The 23,619-nt window shown below is 35.7% G+C and overlaps 1 protein-coding gene across 2 annotated transcripts in view; it reads right to left on the reverse strand.

The window, feature by feature from the left end:
- The window catches only part of Dcc (DCC netrin 1 receptor), a 1,013,564-nt gene that overhangs the window by 76,637 nt on the left and 913,308 nt on the right, over positions 1–23,619 (reverse strand). For both annotated transcript variants that reach the window (XM_070029124.1, XM_070029123.1), the window contains exons 19-21: positions 21,502–21,609; positions 14,697–14,891; positions 9,493–9,525 (exon numbers count right to left, since the gene is read on the reverse strand). In XM_070029124.1, the coding sequence (XP_069885225.1) occupies positions 9,493–9,525; positions 14,697–14,891; positions 21,502–21,609 (336 nt within the window). The remainder of the gene's footprint in view (positions 1–9,492; positions 9,526–14,696; positions 14,892–21,501; positions 21,610–23,619) is intronic.

Genomic DNA, 23,619 nt, shown 5'->3' on the forward strand with positions numbered 1-23,619 from the left:
AGACTTTGTTCATCTATCAATCTGTCTATGCTCCATGCAGTGATAGAACAACTGTTCAGTGGATCTACTGTTCTAACCATAAGAAGCATGGAATCACTATTGTAGTGGCTCATAAATGAATGCAAAGGGAAACTAAAAGGCTAAGTGGATACATGAATTTCACAAAATGAAAAATAGAGCTTCAAGATGGTTTCATACTTGAAATACAGATTGATTAGCTATTTAGGCCCAGAAAAATGAATCAAGGTTTTTCAAAAGTTACTAGTATTTGAGAAGACAACTACAGGACCAGTAGAAATTTATCAGATAGAGAAGGGTGAGATAAATGAGCTTAGAAAGATAGAGATGAAAAAATGATACTCTCCAGCTATTCAAACAGAGCATGGGATTTATCAGCCAGGATATGAAGAGTTCCACTGAAAAACATTTTAAGCAGAATAATGACATATATTTTAGAAAGATTTTGAGTTGGTTTGAAGAGCATTGCTTAACTGGAAGAAACTATTATAATAAATAGCGTTAGAATATTAATTATGAATGCAAGAAGCAGACTTTATTAGTCTGATTTCATAGATGAGTAAACTATGACTCAGAAAGATTTACGGACTCAGGATTACATTTGAAGTATCTGACTCTAAGTCATGTGATGAAGATTTACTGTTCATGAATGGTAAGATAATTGTGCGAATGAAAGAAATGAAGAGAAATTAGAGCAGTTCTAACAGTGGAACCTGATGGTTAAGTATGAGAACTTGGTATGCATGATTTGGTGTGCTTATTCCATTCTAAAGAGATCATATCCAACAAAACAGTGTTTCAAAGGCAAAGGAGATATTCTGTCCACAGACAAAATAGGCTAAGAAAACATTTGGAAATTGACAGAGCCTTATTCCAATTCCAATTTCTATTCCTATCCCAGGTCATCCTTTTCCCACCCCCAATCAGGAAGTATTCAGCAGAGCCAGGATGAAGAGTTTACACAGTTCAGATTCAAGTAAACATCCGAGTCTTCAGAGGCTAGTATAGATGGTATGTCTTTCATTTGTTGAAAACAGAGAAGCCCTAGTACTACTGGGTTCTAGTACAAAGCAATTAGAAAAGGCTTGTCACAAATTGATAGCTCTCCTACAGAGCACTCTTCTACAGAATGGCAACCTTATGATCCCTTGAACTAGTCTTGCAGTTCTATTGATTCGGCTTTTTGGCTTCCTGACTTTTTTTCATCATAGGATTTCCAGTAATAAGATGTGAACTCATCTAAATTGATTCCAGTTTCCTTATAGATTTTAAGTCCACTCTCAGGTTTAAAAAGTGCGATCTCTCCCGTCCCTCCTTCTCTTTCTTCCTTCCTTCCTTCCTTCCTTCCTTCTTTCCTTCCTCCCTTCCTTCCTTCCTCCCTCCCTTCCTTCCTTCCTCCTTTTCTCTTCTTTTTCTTTTTTCTTTTTTTAAAAATTCTATAGCCCACTGTGATTTCCTCCCTGGAATCCTATAGCGAGTGATATCATCTGATTTTTCTATTTTGTATTATTCATATTGGGAGTAAAATATATTCTTCTGAGGCTTACTACCAACTTATTGGCAATGGACACAGACTACACAGTGCCCGTGCTATAACTGTAGGTATTTGGAGATGGAGATAAGGAGGATAGTGGTTCAAAGCCAGCCTGGGACAAAAGTTACTGAGAATTTTCCATCTTAACAAATGTATGGGTTGGAGGACCTGTAATCCTGACTATATGGGAGGAATACATAGGAAGATTCCAATCCAAGACTGACCTGGGCTAAAGCATGCCATTCTACCTGTAAATAACTAGAGTATAAGAGTCTGGAGGTATGGCTTAGGTGGTAGAATGCCTGACTAGTAAGCACAAAAACTTGACATTGAATAGAAGAAACATTTTTCCTAGTGCTGTTTTTTTTATTGTGAAAATACCATTCAAAGGAGTTATAATTACATGGGCAAGGTAATGAGTACATTTCCTATCAAGCATTGTTGCCTCTTCCTTTGTTTCCCCTTCCCATCCCTTCCCATCTCCCCGCCCCTCCACACCCCCCCCCACCAAAGTTATAAAGTTCGTTTATTGACATAACGACTTGTACATCTCATTGTTGCGATGGGTCCACCTGTATCCCTGTTTTAACAATTAGTGCTTTTTGACCTCTGTGCCTTAGCCTTGCCTTGTGCTAGTAATTACACAGTAATCAACAAATTGTCAAAAATAAGCTTAGTTCTTTTTACATCATCTGAACCAGGTGGTTCTGATTTTCTCTTTTCTGTTCTTAGGATCACAAGGAGCTAATGAAGTTTAACATAAATTTTCTGCTAACAAAGAACAGAAAAGGTGGAGGCCAAGATAAGGTTACTGGAGGTTAGAATCATCTATAATGAAGACCACCATTTTTTAAACCACAAATAACTTTCTTTTTCCTATTGCTCTTTTATTTTACTAAGTAATGGTTGAATGTACCTTTTGCTGTTGAAAACATATTCTTACACCTTTTTCATTTCCCAGTATCATGTTCCATATTCATAGCCCTTGATATCAGGACTTTGGGGCCACTAACTACATTTTTTTTATCAGACAGTAAAGCATATCTTTCCAGATGGTTCTATGATTGCTTCTCAAATGCTTATGTCATGATTCAATCAATAAGCATTTATTGGCTGGTGATAAGATGATGGAGTCTAAGTTATTGACTGTTGCAGAGAGGTAGAAATGACAATGAGAGTCTCATCAGTCTGTAGTCTTTAAAAGACTTAAAACCTAGCATTAGGCTAGGAACATCTACAGCAAACTATCCTAAATGGACAGAGTGTGAGAGATGAGTTGGATATTATAGATATACAGAAGAATCAAAGATCAGAAAGGCTCTTGGAAAACAAGAGATTGGGGAAGGGAATCTTAAAATGTCAGAATGTTGCTCACTTGAGAAAGGGAGAAAGAATTATCAAGGCAAGTCAAGAGGATAGTACCATAAAGTCATGGAAAAGGTAATTTTCCCAGAATGATAGGTAGCTTTGTTTTGCAATTAGATTTCAGCATATGTATTGAGCTATAGTACTCATGAATTTAGGAAAGAGAACTTGTAGTCCCATAGCTCTTGATACCAAAGAATTCAGTTTATTCAGCAGCCATCAGTGACCCATCTGTGTTTTAAGAAGAAAATTGAGCATACAGAGTCCAGAACTGATAAGGGGAATAGGTAGAAAATATAACCAGGAAGATCCTGTACGTCCTAATATCTAAAGCAAGAAAATGACATCCGGCAAAGCAGTGGGTCTTACAAAGATATTATCTGAGGGCTTGGAAACTAAATTGTCTACTTTGAAGTGCTGAGAAGGTTAAAATTTTATACGAATCAGGAATTCTTAGGAATACTATGCTTCCTTCATTCAAAGTTACCTATTAAAACAGAAAAACTCCAAGAGGCTGACTAAAGCAGCTCTACTTGACTGCTTGCTGGGTACATGATATGCACTTAACACTCTATTAAATGCACATTACTCATTTCCTGCCTGTACTCTGTCAGCAGTCCTCATTTCCAGAATTGCTAACATTTGGACCTAAGAACATCATGGGTAACTATAGCTTCCTCAAGTGGGTGCAGCAAGCAGTGGTATAATAAACCTAGTTGGAAGCATACACAATAGGGTAGAAAGAAGTTTTCATTTTCAATTAACTAGTTTGCATCAGATGGTGCTGAAGGTCTCATCCCACCCTTGTTAACCCCCCAGACAGCAGCCTGGCTGCTTTAATCCAAACACTGCAAAGTCTGGATTAAATTAACCAAATTCCAAGCCTGACTACAATGCCTTTGAAAACCGTATTTTCCCCAAATTGAAAACAACTAAAATTCTGTTTATTCATGAAATTAAAACTGCTGAGGTATGAAATGGCAGGTTTGGTACTAAGTAGTCTTTTCCTGACAACAACCCTCTATTGAGGACAAAGTCCTTCAAAAGAGGTAAATTTATACATTTATAGGGATGTCCTTAGGGCTGTGTGTGTGTGTGTTAGAAAGAGAGGCAGAGGCAGAGACACAGACAGACAGAGAGAATGAGTGTGAGAGAGGACATACTGGAGCTTGGACTCAGGGTTCCACCTTCCTGCTTAGTGTTCTTTTTTCAAATATCAGGGCTGGCACTCTATCACTTGAGCCATCCCTCCACTTAACAACTTTTTGCTGGTTATTTACAAATAAGAGTTTCTTAGGTTTGTTAGTCTAGGGTGGCTCTAAACCATGATCCTCAGACCTCAGCTTCCTGTGTAGCATTACAGGCACAAGACATTACTGCCGGGGAAGCTTAAGGTTCTTTTTGTTGTTGGTAGTGGTGTTGGTGGGGCTTGAACTCTAGGCCTGGGCACTGTCCCTGAGCTCTTCAGCTCAAGGCAAGCACTCTACCACTTGAGCCACTGAGCCACTTCTGCTTTTCTGGTGGTTTATTGGAGATAAGACATTTTACTGCCCGGGCTGGCTTTGAACCACAATCCTCAGCTCTCAGCCTCCTTGTATAGATTACAGGTGTGAGCCACCGGTACCCAGCTTTAAGGTTCTTGATAACAAAAATAGGATCTAATGAACTCACTGCATTTCCAGAAATTTTACAGTGGTGAAGGGCAAAGGTCCTCGGAGTTCAGTAGCTGCTGTGAATGATGGAGGATGCTTTAGCCCTTCTGTCTCATTTCCTCCAGCTATGTAAGATTGCTAAGAGAACTAAATAGGATACTACAAGCAACAGTATGAATGGAGTGGGACACTTTATGCGAAGTTTCTATGCCTGGATTCTTTTTAATTGTAATACCAATCCGAAAGCTGGAGAATCTTAAATCTATAAAGAAAGCAAAAGATAATCTCGGACTAAACGCTCTATTTCACAGGTGTGAGGCAGAGAGAAATGCTTTCTCATGCTCACAGTTCTGTAGCAGGTTATCCTTTCAGGACTGTGCTGGAATTTAAAGGATTGGACTCTATTCCAGAGCTCTTACAGAACACAACAGTGACTGCTGATGGACAAAGCCACAGCATTATCGGCCATTACTAAGATTTAGGAGAAAAAAATTTCCTTCCCTGATGAAAGCGTAGTTCACAAAGGCCGCTTTTCTTTTCCCCTGGCTCTTTAAACTGGCCTCCAGGCCCAGTGTGTCAGGTCAAACCTTCACCAGGCCGTAGGGAACAAAAGACACATAAAAGGTGTGGAAAATGAGCATCTTCTTCATCCATCATGCCAGTGATGACATAGGTCATTGCCCAGAGATTCTTGCCCTCTGTCTGTGGCTTTCACTGTGATGTCACCTGTTCTATCGCCACAATGTGCAGGCGTGGAAAGCCATGGTAAGTCATCAACATAGAACATGCAAAGGACACCAATGTTCTCACATAAAGATCTCAAAGGAAGGGTTAATATTTGGGGGCTACATAAGATATATTGAAAAAAATCCTTTAAGATGGGAAGTTTGATCTAGTGATCGTGTTTGTTTAGTGGTCACAGTTATAACTAGTCCACATGGCATCTGAAACAAAGGACTTCAGAGACAGTGAAATCTGATTTTAGTATAATAAATATCTAGATTTGTGATTAAAACAGCACTTTATAGTAGAAAGAAATATTTTGGGTTCCAATTATGCCCAACCCTTTTTCTTTTTAGAAAAACATTTACTTTCCCCTTCTTTGTCTGAAAAACTCAGAAGAAAATTAGCGAAGGAGCAAATGAACAGTGTTCTATATGAATGTGGACAAATATAGACTAAGTTGTCCCCCACACTTCAAATCCATATATTGATTCTCTAACTCACAGTATGACTCTATTTGGGTATAGGACCTAAATGGATATAGCTAAGGTTAACAAAAATCGCAAGTGTAGGCTCTGGTATAAATAATATTGATCTTTATGTCTGTTATGTGAAGAAGCATTGGAATGTATTTATATGGAAAGAAGGATGCTTTCTCCAGAAATCAACACTACTGAATCTTGATCTTGGGTTTTAGCCCAATGCTAAGAAAACAATTTTCTGTTTCAGTATACCCAGTGTATGGTGTTTTGTACTGGTGTTTCAAAATACTGTGGCTTCGCCTAACCTGTGGCTCCATGTGGAAGGCTATCTGCTTTGTTCCTTAGGATACTGAATTAGGGCATTGCTAATTTCTAATTGGTTTTCTCCAGGCAAGTAATCTAATCTCTCTATGCTTCTGCTTCTTTAATGTTCAAAGGGTTGTAATAATGACATCTCTCACAGGACTTTTATGAGGATTCCATGAATCAATCATCAGCTCACAGAACAGCTACTAGTGGTAAACAGCTTCACAGGGATTCATCTTTCCATTATAAATATCCACACAAACCAGACACAGACATGAACTGAAAGAATTTAAACAAAAACAAGTGGAAAGGAAATAAAAGGGAAAAAATCTGAGGTACAGCTGGTTTTTTTTTAATATGTTGAACATCTATTCATGTGGCCAGAGTCATTTCCCTAAAATATTTGTCTGTGATCAATCACTTAAGTCTCACTTACAAATTTATTGGTCATGTATCTATAGTTTCTACAAATAATCAGGATGGGTAGTAAGAGAGGACAGATTTTAAAAAAGGATGAATTACAAATAGTTCAAGATGAGAAAGTTTAGAAATTATTGGGTATTCTCAATTTATGTACAAGGATAAAGAGTCCTGTGTGAATTGTCTATTGATATCACATTATTGTTACTACTACTCAGAACAAAATAATGCCCCTCAAGTCAAAACTGATTCCAATATAATTGACTTTATATTTTCCCATTTATGTTCTCCCCCTGCAGCTTCTCGATTTAGGATTCTTTGCCAGGCTCATTTGACTGGAGATGCGACATTTCCTCTCAGAGATAATTATCTCTCAGCTCCTGTCACCAAAGTAACAAGATAATTTTTCCATGGAAAGGTGATATCTAGGTTTAGCTGAAAACAGAGTCAGCTAATTTACTTTAGGTAGAGTGGGAACCTTCAGAATGGCTTCTTCTGCCATTGTCTTCATCAACCTTAGGGAAATTCTTTATCTGGAGTATTTTTGAAATGCTTAGACATCAACTCGGAGGATGGGCTTTGAGTAAGTGATTTCAGTTTGATATAAAATGTAGAGCTGAGCCACTATGACCAACAGAGTCCAGCTATGGCTGAAAAAGACACCAAAGTGTATAAGGTGTGGAAGAATATTTCTCAGTAAAACTAGTTTGAGAAATAAGTTCCATTGACTAAGAATATCAATAGAGTAGTAGCTCTCAAGATGTCCTTTTGTTCTTGGAAATTAGTTCAATTTTACTGAAGATGTGAAAATTGGATTATGATCTTTGTAGATAGTGTGATCAGAGGGAGGGAAAAGGATTATTTTCTATCAAACAGTAAATTTACAATGCATATATTTGACAACTTGAAATAACATTTTACATGGTATTTTGAACATATAGCTCAGTGGCATGTATTTAGTATATATGAGATCTTGGGTTCAGTTTCTAGTACCAAAACAGTAATAATATTAAACAAAGATGGTAATTTAAAAATGATATAAAAACTAATTATGCAGAAAAATGAGAACATATTTAATGAAAAGTATGGGCATGTTATCACTTAAGTGTCTCATATTGTAATATTCAAGTGTAACTACTATTTTCCCTTTCAAATTTTAATATTATTATTTATTGGTTTTAATTTTTAAAACTTTTATTACCACCTTTAAATGGTTATACCAGGGAGCTTCCATTTAACGAGCAGTTTATCAATACAATGCATCTTGATCAATGTAACCTCTTTCAACATTCTCACTCATCCCTTCCCTCACTCGTTTTAATTTTGTAGGCTATACATTGGATTCCTGTCTGTGATTTCCCCCTTTTCTCTTCAATTGTCTACCCCTTTTTCCTGGCCCCTACCATCCCCCTTAAAAGCTTGTATCTTTTCTATTTTCTCTAAGTACAATTTCAGAAGTTAGCAGTTATCTGTCTGTATATGTCCAAATTCTCTTCAGTGAAGAAAGTTGAGAGGTCATTTTAGTTATTTTATAAATGTGGTTAAAAAACAGCATCTACCGATGAATGATTCCAGGTTTAGTTTTGTCTAGCATTAATGCTTAATTTGTCTAAATAAAGATATGCTAAGTGATAATTGCACATCATTAATATTGTTTGTAAATATTACTATTTAGTATTAATTTTACAAGAGTGTTTCCTCTGGAATCAAGAACAAAGAGTTAAAATATCTTAGCCTTGAATGAATATTTCTATGTGGAATAACATTTCTATTATTCTCTACGTAAACTCCCAACCATGTTATATTAAACTGAAGGCCAGCATAGAAATTGGGGAGGGGGGGAAATCTAACCATGAGAAAAGTGAAGAAAATACCATCCATGTAGGCAGTTTTCTGTGGTAAGGGAGAATCAACATCCAGATGTCTCATATTTTTCAAAAGTTCAAAAGTATTCATATAAAAAAGAAAGATTCCTCTAATCTCACAATCTGTTGTCTTAGGAGACTTGACACTTGTGGTCAGCTTTGCTAATGATACATACTCTTCCAAAAACAGAGAGAAGCTAGCAAAAAATCTGCAGTGTGGACCAAGACGTCTAGTATTTCCAAAGTCTCCTTTAAAATAATATAATATCCTTATAACTTGAAGCGCATTGAAGAGCTGAGGGACAGTGTCCACGCCCAGAGTTCAAGCCCCACAATCGAGGGGGAAAAAAAAGTTGACGCTCATCAACTTGTTGTTCTCCCTCACAATTAACCATCTTTACTGGAAAGATAATGGAGCCCTGATTGATCCATCAGTTTATAAATTATGTTCCTAGCAATCTTCCATCTACCTCTGAATTGAGACAAAATTCCTATTTATCTCAATTTCTCTTTGTGTAAACCATTCCTATTTGTCGACACAAATCAGCTTTTAGTAAAAGAACAGGTACAAAAAAAAACAAAACACTCAAGTATGACCAGCATAGGATTCATGAACTGACAACTTAAAAAAAACCACTGGGCTTCAAATGAACGATGATAATGCACTCAAAAAGTTGACCGAACTTTGTTTTTATTTATTAAAGGAATCTCACTACCGAGGCAAAGCACCCATGATTTATGTAGCACTACAGAACTTTAATCCATAGCTCACGAAAGGGTGCAAGAGCAGCTGGAAAATTATGCTGAGCTTAATTATACTTAATGTGAATTATTCAGAAGTGCAGACAGAGACTAAAAATTTATTTCATACAAAGAAGCTTGACATTTTAATTGGTCCTTCAGAATAGAGACAAAACAATTTCCTCTCAAGAAAATTTACATCTTCTCTATCAGACCCACAGTCCCAGCCAAGCAGAACTTCATTAACAAGATTAATCATCACGCCAGTGTCTATTCTATCAGGTGGATGGGCCAGGTGAAAAGCGGCATACAAAACAGTGACTGACAATTCCAACAGATAGAATTGATCCAAGGAGGAAAAAGAATGACAGATTGAACCACCATACCTTGGTCATTAGCCATTTTGTCAGGGTGTTCCGCTGTGGGGCAAAAGAGAAATAAGATTATTAGACTTTGACAGAACCTAACCAGAAAGCTGACATATCAAATCAACAGTTTTGTTAGCGGGTTTTCACACCAAGTCCAATGCTGAATTTTACTGAAATAAAATTGACAAATATCTAAACTTATATGTGATTATGCCTATTCCATGAACAGAGGGGAAAATTGATTTTTTTCTATAGAAATGTGTTTTAATGTATTACTTGACATATCCTTCTATCTACACAGAATAAATAGCACATACATTTAATCACAACTAGGAGTAAGCATTACAATAAAGTGGATGTTATAAACACATATATTTAAATAAATTCAGCAAGCTATTTTAGGTATGTAGGGTTTTTAAATAAATGAAACAAGCTGCTTCTTAAATTTGTAGGAAAAAATAATTGGACATAGTCAATATAGAATAATCAATATAGAATAACCTCAGTAGATTAATACATCTTTAAATCTTGTAAGATAACTCTTAGCTTGCTCGCAATTTCAGATATGTAAGAAGTAATGCTCAAAAAAATGAGGAGGTAACAATGCTTGATAGGAAATGTACTCATTATCTTGCTCATGTAACTGTAACCCCTCTATACAGTATTTTTACAATAAAAAAGGCATTTAAAATGAATTTTATCTTAAACACCAATCTTAGACATGTCTTCTATACAAATGAATAAAATCTCCTTTTTCTGAAATTAGTGCTAATTCTTTATTTAATATTCAGGAAACTATAAAAATTTGGTATAAAATTATAACCTATTGCAAATAAGGGAAACCATGGTATATGTCTGAGACGAGCAGAAACGGTCAGATAAGTTGATGTTAAGCAAAATGAAACCCAAGATAAGGACTCAAATGTTTTTGCTTTCTTGCTATTGTTTCTAACATAATTATAAGGTATTTCTTTGCTGCTTTTTATGTCCCTCCCCCATGGTATAACCCCTGTTTTCACTGTATTTGATGTTGGGATAATTTGTGGAGGGGAAGGGGAAAAAACAAATTGTTTAAATAGGGATACATGTGGACCCATTGCAACAATGAGATATACAAGTCGTTATGTCGAAAAACGAACTTCACAACTTTGGTGTGGGGGGGTGTGAGGAGGCGGGGAGGATTGGGGGGGATGGGAAGGGGAAACAAAGGAGGAGGCAACAATGCTTGATAAGAAATGTACTCATTACCTTGCTCATGTAATTGTAACCCCTCTGTAAGGTATTTTCACAATAACAACAACAACAACAAAATTATAACCTAATTGAAATACAAATCCTGATACTGGATAAAAATGTCAGGATGCTTGTTCAATTGATTAGCCATTTATCATTTAAGAAAACATGTCACTGATATATAATTTATAAGTAGAACTTTGTATATTTAATATTTATAATTATGAATTTGGGGTACATATCTATGGAAATCACCACCTTCAATTTAGTAGATAGATGCCTCATCTCTCAAAGTTTTCTCCTACCTCCCTCCATTATTATTATTTTAGTGATTATAATAAAATATAAGATCTGATAGTTTTGTAAATTTTAAGTATGCAATACCATTTGTGTGTGTGTGTGTGTGTGTGTGTGTGGTGGTGGTGGTCCTGAGCTAGTGTTCTACCACTTGAGCCAGAGATCCATTTCCAGTTTTGTGGGATTTTTTTTTTGAGTAGTTTATTGGGGATATTGTCAAGTATCACAGTCTTTCCTTCCTGAACTGGGTTTGAACCTAGATCCTCAGATGTCAGTCTCCTGTGTAGCTGGGAATACAGGCATGAGCCAGCAGTGCTTGGCTGCAATACCATATTTTTGTCGACAGGAATAATGCTCTAGGGTGGATCTATGTACCATATTTCTTTTGATCCTTCTGTAAAGTTTATCATTTAGGATTGTGTCTTCTCTTGAGCTTATGAGCGAGTTTTATAAATGTCATTGTATATCATTGTCATTATCAAATGTCATTGTCTTCTTTTGAGGAAGAACATGATGAGTCAGATGCACCCTACTGGGTCTACACAAAGAAGGAAATAGAATAGTTCAGGAACCTAAGTACCCATGCAATCTAGGAAGCATACAGGTTGGCAGCCAGAGTAGGAAATACTCCTGAAACCAACCTAATCAGCATTTCATAGTAGGAAATTGTTTGGCATGATGTCAAATTAAGAAATAGGAAAACACAAACAGGATAAAAATAAATTGTATTCCATCTCTACTCTTTGTCTCTTCCTTTATCATTCTGTTGTATGCATTATCTGCAGATTAAGGTAGTTTGAGCAAATAAAAAAATAAAAATGTGTGTGTGTTTGCTTATCTATTAGCAAAACTGCAGTGGATGAAATTTGAGATATTTTATTGTCTCCAACATATTACCAACTGAATAGTATTTCCCATCCAGAGACCAAATAGTTTTTTCAAAAAATAATTTCCTCTAATGAAAGAAAACTATGGCTTACAATCCTTGTGATTGTGACTTGAATTTTTAAATGCTCATCTTACACGTCAAAAAATGATAGATTTTGTGTTCAAAGTTATTTGAACCTTTTTCTTTCCTGTCCTGTTAAACAGCTTTCAGTGTGCTTTATTTCTGGATGTGAGGAAGATTCACATTTCAGAATAACAATTAAGGAGGCCCAAAGAATAGACCATTCTCTACTGAACATTTATTGTGTCTAGGAAATAATTCCCTCCCTAGATAGGGATTCTCTCCAGTGCCCTCCATTGTGAGCATCCTTCATAAGCCAATGAAGAGACATAAGCATGTTTGGAGGGAAGACACAGTCAGAGATAAACACAATTTCCAGTGCTTTGAGCCAGTATATTAATGGGAGCCTGGAAAGGGTGTGGGAAGAGTGGGAGTGGATAGCTACAAAATCCTGTGTTGTCAGTGCATTGGATCCAAAATTCTTCTAATTTACATCCTAAGGAAAGGACTAGATAGATCACACATATCTATGTACATAAAATAGAGCAATATCACCTCTTTCTAATCACAAATATCTCTTTCATTAACCAGTGGTCAATGAATAAGTTTGTTTGAGTTTTTCTAGCTGGTTGCTCATTCTAATATATGAAAGTCTAGCCTCATGGATAAAATGCTGTTATTTTTGGAAGAAGGAGGCTATGGAATCCTGCCTGGGGCATGCTTTACAATGAAACACTTGCTCATTAGCCGGTGGACTACTGGGAGTTTCTCCAGTTATAGGAAAACTTCCCAACCTTTCTGTCAAACACTGTCACATTGTGATGAACAGAGACCTTATGTTTTCATTTATTTGTTTGTTTATTTTAGGCTTTATGTTTTGAAGTAGCTTTGGGAGCAGGAAATATTAAATCAGAGCGTACATCTTAGGTATAGATTTGGTTTATTATGGTTTTAATTCCATTATGATGAGCAATTTATTGGTTTTAGCATATTTTTCCTTGAAAATGACATGCCAGGTCACCTATGTACAATGCCTTCATTGCAAAGATAGACAAGATCCATATTTTGAGTAAATTAAAATACATTTAAGACATCAGAAAGTTATTTATTACGTCAGCTGTATCCATCTAAACTTTTGTTACAGAACTTCCCACAATAAGGGTAGAGAACAGTAAACAATATGTTGGGGGCATTAGAAATAGATCTTCTAGGCTATTATGACATAGAATAAATTCCTGAATTTCATAATCAAATTCCTCCAATTTGATTATCAAATTCAATTTTGATAATCATTTTATAGTTGATATTTAAGGAACTTTGGATAAAAAAGACCAGAATGAATACCAAGTTAATGTGTGCCCTGTGTCCAGTGATTAATCATTGTTCTGCAATTTATAACTTTGGATGCCTTAAGTTATCTAAAATCCCACTCAGATCTCTTAGTTGGCATATGCTGGAAGTATGAAATTAATTTGGTATCCATGTACAGATAAAGTTGAAACGTCTGTGAGACATTACTTAGTTATGTTCCATGCTCCCACAAAATGAGTAACTGGCTGAATTTCACTTTCTCATTTGGATTGAAGCTTGATTTTGATATGATGTCCTCAAATGTTGGACAGTGATGAGAACTTTTATTCTCTGCCTCCCTCCGTAACTTTTCTGTTATTAAGAATTGTCACACAGGCCTAGGATGAATGATTGTTATACTCTTGACAAAACCTTCAGATCACTGGTTATCAAAATTCTAGCTTCAAATAGCTTACTCATGAGAATGCAGAAGTCCATTATGAGTTGGAGTAATTACTTAGGAGAAATGGAATATACAATTATTCTAAGACTATTCTTTTTATATATCAGAATCTACAGGTAAATATCAATCATCTATGAGCTTCTAATATCTCAGTATGGTGGCTGTCATATACTATGTTTTTCATAGGTTATACAGACTTCAAATAGTCACAGACTTTTGAGCCCTGCTGTCCTCCAAGATGATGCATAAAGTGCCATAAATACATCTTTAAATATCAGCTATGGAACATTCAAATTTCTTTCCATTATTAAAGAATTATGCTCATAGAACAATTTGTCATTCAGAAAAACAATACTATGCTTTAAAACAGTAAGGCTAATATGTAAATTATTTTTATGTACCCAATACTGTTCAGAGTTGATATTCCTCTGTGTGAATATGTACCTATTTTAAATTGAGCATTTATTTATATTCTTATAAGCATATGGGCTTTCCTCCTAATAACTACTTAGCATGGTATAGTTTCATTGTTGCTACTCTGTTCTTAAAACAATTTTATTTGAAACTTTCTGCCTTGCTGCATCAAAATTTCCTTTAATATATAAAAGATATTAGTTTTTAAAATAAAATATTTAAAGTAGGCTATTTGCATAATTCAGTGCATCTAAACAATATTCTTTTTCAAGAAATGACCGAAGGATTTCATTCTATTTTGAATAGAACCAATATACACAAGATCATTTAAAAAGTCTAATAGGGCTTTTCAAAAATGCTGGCCTTAGGCTGATAGCAGAAAACATGGTAACAGAGTTCTTTCTTTGATGTGTAAATTTTGATCATAAATGGCACGTTTTAATTTAGTTTGGATAGCCACAACCGACAGCCATGTTGCCACAAGAAATGATGTAGGGCAGTTTTCAAGACAGATTGCAATTTTTTCCCCTAATAATCCCACAACCAAAGGAAGGCAAAATGGGAAATGAGTCAAACCTTTCAGAGTTCTGAAGAGGATGTGATCTGAGAGAGGCCCCACTCCTTTCGCATTCCGTGCTTGAATTCGAAAGTAATACATGGTGTCAAGGTTGAGATCCATGATTTGATGAGTTAGCCGGTCTCCACTAATTGTTTCCATAATCCAGTCATCGATGGGTATGTTCTTGTCCAAGGTATAAAACAAGATGTAAGCTGTATAAATAGACAAGCGCAAGTTTGTTTAGTGTGCAGACTGCATGTGCTAATTCTTTCTACTCACAATCATATTTACCAAATATACTTTCTAGCAAATATTGTATGTCCACTATCTACTAACTATAAGCTTCAGTTTGTCAAACATTTTTAACACTGCAAAGATTACATAAATAATTGAATCAATGTACACAATAAAATAGAATACACCATTGAAAATAAAACTTTTGGACATACTTTTAAATGCTTTATTCTAATGATAAAGCTTGATTATCAGTTTGCTCTAATATATAAGCATGATAAAACATGTAAAACAGAGATAATAAGTCAGTTGAATTTTTGCTGTAGTACAATAATGAAAATAAGTGGTGTTTATTTTGGCTTGTGCTGAAATAATAAAAATATATTGGAAAGCATAAAGCATTTTGCATGGTTAAGGTGTGATAAAAACAAAGAATCATATTTCACTGACATAATAAATCTGTGAAGTGGCACAAGTCTGGACGCCTCCCTTTCTCCAATGAGGAAGCTGACGGTGGCCTAAGACCTGTAAAGAGCTCTACTACCACACATAAATATCTAATAACACCATTCCTTCTTTTCCAGCCTAGCAAGGCAAATGAACTGGGTTGCTATAAGTGTCCTAGTTAGCATCTGACGTATTAATGAACACTGGAGGGTATTCATTCATTGTGATAGGGGATGTATAACTTTTATGCTAATCCTTGTTCATGATATTCTAGAATGTAATGCAATGAATCCAGCTATTTTAATAATCTACTCATTTTCTAGCACTAGAGGTGGCCACTTTGTACGGTAGCTCTTACTTAGAAATACTAATTAATCATCTTTATATTGCACCATCAGATCGGTCTTACAGGGGACACGTCTGTCCTTGCAACATGAATATTCCATTTCTACCAAAATATGGCAGTGATCTGTCACATTGCCACAGATATCCCTTAGTCTCTTGTCCACTTCACTACATTCTTTGTAAATTGTTCTCTACAAAATAATTGATTAAAACAATTTCCTCTCCGGTCCTTTTGAGTTCTTCTTGCATGCGTGGGGATGTGAGATGTCCACTGACAGACTATGTAAGAAGTAAGTTGCAAAGGTCTCCTCTCTCAGTGACAGGCAGCATACTGCATCTCAGCACAAACCTTCACTATAAGACTATTGTCCTCATCACCCTTATCCTTCCTTCCCTCCTGTTCACACACTATTAATTGTAATTTCCATTATTTTCCTTGCCTAAATTGTACTTATCCATAATGTCTGACTTTAGCTATAACTAGCCTAGAAGACCTTTCTCAATCATGAGCTTTTTTTCCCCTGTAAACTTCATACTGTTGTTAAGGATAAGAGCACTCAATGATTTTGTACTACTCATCATAGTCTCTTGTGGAATTGTAGATGGCCTGGTGGAATCAATCTGGATTCTGAACTGGACATTTCTATCTTGCAGTTGTATAGGATTAAGCACGTTACACACTTAAATATTCAGAAACCCATTTTTCTTAGAGGGATCAGAGCTGAAAACTTGCATATCTTGGCTTTCATTTTTCTCCTATTGGGTATTTCCAGAATCCATCTACTTCTAATGATTACCTAAAGCATTAGTATAATTTACAGAATTAAAAAAAACATAATGTAATCATAAAAGTTATACCCCAAGGCAGGAATCTTTGTGGAGAACAAATGTTGAACACTCCAATTTCCCCTACTCCCTGATACTGCATCCTGTGTAGTCCCTCCATCTAAGCCCAAGAAGAGTCCTAAGCCTTACTTCTTACAAGCGGAATACAATGAGTGTGATATGATGACCCTTCCCTTACGAGGTTATAGAAGATTATGTGTTGATTTTGCTATCAAAGTCTATAGATTCTCTCCATTTTTTATTTTGATAAAGTAAACTGAAGAAGCCCATGTGGCAGGAAATGATGATGGTTTCTGGAGAAAAATCAAGACGAAATGGACTGTTGTTGACAACCAAATAAGTTTAGAAGCAACTCTTTTCCCAATCAAAGAACAGACTCCAGTCAAACTCACATCTTGACTTGCAGCCTTGCCAGAGGTTCTAAAGTACAGGATTTAACTCACTGTGCTCAGATTCAGGCATACCGAAACCAAGAGCACAAATATGTACAAACTCAAAGTAATATTGTTATATAGCAAATACCTACTTCAGTAAATTACGCCTAACCCTATTAATCTACCCCAGATTATCTCTGTGATCACACATTAAAGAATCATTACCTTTGTTGATAGATGATATATATGTGTATATATACATGTGTGTACATACACATTTGTTGTCAATGATGCCTCATACAAATGTCTTACTTTGCTTGATGCTCAAGCAAAGGAATGACAATTCTAATGTAAAGAATGCTATAAAATGTGAAAATTCTCTATGACTCCTCTGATAAATATTAAAATTGGAAGGTTAGATTTCAAAAGATTTTGTAAAATATCATTGGATCAGAGATTGAAAAATATCTTGGCATAAGAAAAAGTTGTTTTCAGGGATATCCATTCATTTCTAACCCAGTCATCATCTTCGGTGTCAATAAAATATCTTCATATCTTTGGCCCAAATCTTTCTCCATTCTTATCCCTAAAGAACCCGATCTATTGAAAAGAAGGCCCAAATAGGGGTAAAGGATATCTTTTTATTATGTGCATGCCTTATCTCTTCAAAAGGATAAAAATATTATTTTAGTTCAGGAGCCATATCGTTTATTACATTTTTGTTCCTCAGAAAACCTAATAAAATGATCTTCACATAACAGGTATTATGTGAAATTCACATTATGAAACTCACTTATTAAATGAAGTTTGGAAGTCTGTAAGTACATAGGTTTTACATTCATGACACTTAATGAAATCGCTAAAGGTTTTCATTGGCTGCGATAGGGATGAAAGTTTGCAGAACAAAGCTGCCATCTAGGTCAGTACCCTTGCTTCTGCATTTTTCAAATGAGAATAAAATATTTACCTTCACTGTGATTTCGTCTGTTAAAATTACCCATTTAACTATTTAAGAAGGGAATCAAGTAATTGAAGTTGGATGTGTAAATGTAAAGTTTTCTCAATTCTGATTAATTTAGCAGTTTCCTAATGTGTGTGTGTGTGTGTGTGTGTGTGTGTGTGTGTGTGTGTGTGTGTGTGTGTGTGTGTGTGTGTGTGTGTGTGTGTGTGTTTGCTGGTCCTGGGACTTGAAGTCAGGGCCTGGATAGTGTCCCTTAGATTTTTATGCTCAAGGCCAACACTCTATTACTTGAGCCACAGCTCTACTTGGGCTTTTTGATAATTCATTGGAATCTTAAGTGCCTTCCTGCCTAGGCTGGCTTTGAACCACAATCCTTAGAGCTCAACCTCTGAATGGCTAGGATTACAGATGTGAGTACGGGTACCTGGCCAGTTTCCTAACTTTTAAGGGGAAGACTGTATTTTTTTAAATTGAGAGCTAGATAGCAAGAGAATAAAAACATTACATGATTCTATCCTAATAATGGCCATAGGAAAGTAGACAATTTAATTTGGTTATGTAAGTTTGGTATATTAAAAAGATATTAATGTTATTGATGAAGTCTTACATTCTAAATTTCTACAAAATCTTGTAGGGTAAAACAAAATTATTGTTTTTCACTACTTTTATATGTCTATATATTTAGTTTTCTATGTCCAAGTCCCTTTATTTTTCTATTATTTCCCCTTTCTTTTTTTTCTACCTCATTTTTGTCTCTAATATACCTGAACAAACCAAAAAAACCAAGTATTATGTGCTATTTTAGCCTGTAAAGCATATAGGCACTCCTATATTAGAATCCTGTTTGTATAATATAGAGCGTCATAAATTAATCATTTTGACTCTAGTATAGATCCTTTTCCAGAGAAAGAAATCAAGGAATCAAAAGACTTGCATGCTGGAGAGCATCACATAGAAAATGTCTGAAAAATGGGAAGAGAAAAAGGGCTTAGAGATTTTAGAAAAGACAAAGATTAGTCTATGAGGAAGTGATGCTTTCTATCCTTATTTTATAGGGGAGGAAGTAAAACACAAATCAGAAACGTTAAAAGTTGTCCAAGTGTCTCCTGTGCATCTCTCAGCAGCATGTTATATTGCTGTCCATGTTTGAAAAGAGATACAAGCGTCTTAGAAGAATATTCTGCCCTGGACAAAGGCTCACATTGTCTTTTGCATTTCCATTACCGACTCAGAAGAGCAAATCTTACCCTTTGCCTGGTGGCCTAGAACAATCTTTTGAACATTTTATTATCCTATTTTTGGAAAGAATTTGACTGTAAGGACCAAGGTCTACATGGAATAGATTTTCTCTGAAGAGTTCTTAGTGTTTGCTCCCTGCTGAAATTCAATCAAAACATCACAACTTGACAATCTTAATTTTGTTGTAATAATTGAGGCAAGGTTTCTAAAGGCAAGAAAAAATATTGCCTCTTGTACTTTTATTTTTCCACTGTGAAAGATGGGTTTTAATTACTGAGAACAACTGAACAGATATCTAACATATGAGAACAGGGTTTCTTATACAAGTACTTATACAAGGTTTCTTATACAAGTACTGAAATCTTGACACCTAACGTATGTTTCTTAATATAGGCTAGAATTCTGTTTTCTTCCCTTGGAAAAGCAATATTTAATAAAGCTGTGTTTAAGTTGAAAAGATAGTCTATTAGTTCATATTGACTATGTAGAAAGGATTACTTAAATAAGCATATAAATTAAGTGATAGAGAATATCTCTTTTGCTGTCCTTTCATCAATTTTTTTTCATTAGACCCATCAATATTTTCCTCTTCTTCTTTGGTGCCAGTACTGGGGCTATAACTTTAACTTAAGGTCTTATGCTTTTGCTTGGCTTTTGTTTACTCAAGGTTGGTATTCTACTACTTGGCTTTTTGCTGGTTAATGGGTGTCACTTGGATACACAGGATGACCCATTGCAACAAGAATACCCACAGGACAGTATGTTGGAAACGAACTTTACAACTTCGGGTATGGTAGGGGGTGGGGTGGGAGGTGGAGGGATGGGATGGGGGAGTAGTGTGGGAGGTGGGGAGGTGGGGGAAGGAAGGGATAGTGGGATAACAAGGGAAAGAGTAATAATGATCGACAAGTAATGTACTCATTGCCTTACTCATGTTTCTGTAACAAATCCCTCTGTACATCATCTTTACAATAAAATAAAAAAATAAATAAACTAAACCTTGAAAAAGTCGCTTGGATTTATATGTCTAGGCTGGCTTTGTACCATGATCGTCAGATCTCAGCCTCTTAAGTAGCTATGGACATAGGCATGGACCTCCAGTTGCCTAGCTTCGTTTGTCTTCAAAGTTATTATATGTTGATTTACAATGTTTGTAATAAAATAAAATATAAATAATCCAAAAGCTACCCAGGCACTGAAACAGAACTGATGTGAGGAAATAATGGTACCAAGAATGAAAAAGGGAAATTGGAATGAGTCAACCTCAGTTTGACACATAAAAGATTGCAGGAGATTTTATGCCTTTCTTCTTTTTTTCATATTTATCAGCTCAAATGAAAATTTGGCTTGCTATTGCCCTAAAAGCAATTTCCTCCAGAAGACAAATCTTACATTTCAATCACACCTGGAACTTTCACAACCTCCTTTCATTCTGTAGATTTGAGAATTTAACTCAACATAAGGTAAGTATGCTTTCTGACTGCAATATTTTTGCTTCTCTCTGATCACCTAGAGACTGAATCAATTTGTTAATTTGCAGTACAGCTAGCCATGTCTTGTATGAAGAAAAGAAGAAGCAGGGTGATTCTTACTGTTTCTAACTGGATGGTTCCAGTTAATTGGACTATAACGTGCATATTTGGAGTCATACAATATTTTTCATAATAATTATATGCTATGGAGATACCTATTAAAAGCTTAAAGTGATCATTTAAATGCAAAATCTCTGATAGAATCCCATTATATTTTTCATACTGAATTAACATTACAGGCTTCTAATGGATGCTTTAATTAGGCATTGATGTTATCAGAAATATTTGACAAAATAAAATCTGTCACTGTAAAATATTCATTATGTTCAATTTCTGTCAGTCAATATTAAGTATTTTCTGAGCCTCATGATTTAAGTAAGAATCTAAAACCTAAGTGAGAAATTTAAAAAGCTAAGTGAAAAAATTAAAAAAAAAAAGCGCAATTCCAGCTTAACCTCCTTCACATGTGCTACACAAAAGTACATGGGCATTAGGCATCATTTGTATTTTATAATTGCCAAACAACCAGCTTCTTTGTAGTCAGTTATTCTCAGAAGCACTTTATGAGAAGGTTAGCTTAATGCCCTAGAAGATTCAAAACAAAGGTCTATCCTAATTGAAACACACATCTTGCAAACAGCAGCTCAAAGGAAGTGCATGTGTGTCTGTGTTTGAATGCACCATTAGAGAATTCTTAGTCAGTAGGGGATCTTGAAAGGATAAACAGAGAAGGCCAGAGATGCTGAGACACACTCTAAACACTAAGGTAAAGAGTAAAATGTGAGGTACACAGTCTCTGGTGATGCAGGCAGGGCAAAACTGGGGAAGAAAGCTGGGCACTTACCAGTTATTTTCCCATTGGCTTCCAAGGGAGGCTGCCAGCTCACAATGACAGCACGAGGTTTCCCTTCACGAGTAATGACTGTCAAGTCCTTGGGAGCGGAGGTCGGAGCTGTGAGAGGAGACAGAGACAAGGCCTGGTCAATGGTTGTGAAAGGAAACAGACAATGGTAGCACTTTGAATCATGATGTTGGCACTTGGAATCTATCAGGAAGCATGTTGTGTTGGTTTTGCCACTGAGAGTCTCTTACAAGGATTTGAATTGCATAAGCAAACAAGAAAAAAGTAAAACCTAGGGGATTTCCATGTAAAATAAGTGACTTCAAAGGTGTGACTTCAGAGGGAATAAAAGACCTCCAAATCTGGAATGCACATTTGCAAATGCTTTCAAGTGAGCTCACACTGAGGGTTGAAAAATCATTATAGGAACAAGGAAACTACATAGATAGTAAGATTGATGGGCACTTGTCTGTAAGAAAAAAATCTGCTGCAATTGTAGTTTATAACTTAACAAAAAAACAACTTCCATATTTCCTTAAATATGAAACAAACCAATGATTTTCAATTTGCATTAAGACATTGCCTGTGTAACACACTAGTCATCTTCTAAACAAGAACACAAAGTATAGAGGAAAGGAGTCAAAGGGCATCATGATTCTGGCATGAACTAAATATGAAACTCTGCTTTTTTGGGAGCTACTTCTTGAACATGTTATGCTTAATTTAAAAGAATATGCTTTACAAGAGGAGGCACACTGGCTAACCCAGGCCAGTATGTTTCCCAGACTTCTTTTCATCTGTTTTCTCATTTCTGTGCTTTGAAAAACAGTTTTTCCTACTAAATAGCTAATAATGCTCCAAGTGTAATACTCACAGTCTTCTTGCTATGCTTAATTTGACACAGGCAAATTTAGAGTACATGCAGGCTCTATTTGGGGGCTCTAGAGGAATTTTCCTGTGTTAAATAGCAACTCAATGTCTTGCAAAATAGGTACAACATTATCTCTAAATCTGAACCCACCTCTACTCTAACCATTCTCTTTGGTTCTTCTGTTGGTCAGATAGCAGTAAATTAGTATACACTCTATTTTAAGTAACTTTTCTTGAATAGTTATAAATATGAACTAAAGAAACACTCACAATTTCATCTACCATATCACTCATACCATTTTCCTTTCTGCTGTTCTGATCCAAGAGTACTGGCGTTCTAAGTTATTCAAACTTATACCTCATTTTAATATTTTGACTGGGTACTGAACATATTTATATCTTCAAAGAAAACAATGTAGGAGACAGAAGACTCAAAGGAAAAGATAGAAAAGAACAAGAGGAAAAGGAGAAAGATATGGAAGAAGAGGAGGAGAGAGAATAAGGATAATAAGTTGCTCCTTGAATAATAAGAATTCATAAGTAAAAAATTCAAATCAAAGACGCTATGGAAAGAAAAGTGGACTTTTTTGGGCAAAATATCAAAGAGGCTATGGTCTCTTAAAAAAGCATTATTCCACGAGGGAGGAACATACAAAGAAACAAAAACTATCACATGGTACATTATAAATAAGTTGGAAACAACAGCAAGAAAGAAAAAGAAAAAAATACTTGTGTCCCTTCCTTGGGGTGCATCTCATTTAAAATCATCTTATCTGGTCACGTGTACATAGCTTTTGACCTTTTCTGCTCCCCCACGGTATAACCCTGTTTTCACTGTATATGATGTCGGTGCCCTGCGTCTTGTATATACACTTGTCCAAATTGTGGAGGGGAAGGGAAAAAAATGCTTAAATAGGGATACAGGTTGACCCATTGTAACAACGAGATGCACAAGACACTATGTTGAAAAATGAACTTTATAATCTAGGCACGGGGAGGGGACGTGGGGGTGTAGTTGTGGAGATGGGAGGGAAGGGATGGTAGGGGAAAAACAAAGGAGGAGGTAACAGTGCTTGATAAGAAATGTACTCATTACCTTGCTCATGTAACTATAATATTTTTGCAATAAAAAAGTATAAAAATATTTAGTATAAAAAAACAAAAACAAAAGAACAACAAAAAGAAGCATTATTCTCCTAAAGAGTTCATTGAACATAGTTTGTAGGTCACAAATAAAAAGTAAGACATGTT

Source organism: Dipodomys merriami, unplaced genomic scaffold (assembly GCF_024711535.1).
Source record: "Dipodomys merriami isolate MVZ:Mamm:240054 unplaced genomic scaffold, mDipMer1.0.p SCAF_2, whole genome shotgun sequence".
Taxonomy (NCBI): domain Eukaryota; kingdom Metazoa; phylum Chordata; class Mammalia; order Rodentia; family Heteromyidae; genus Dipodomys; species Dipodomys merriami.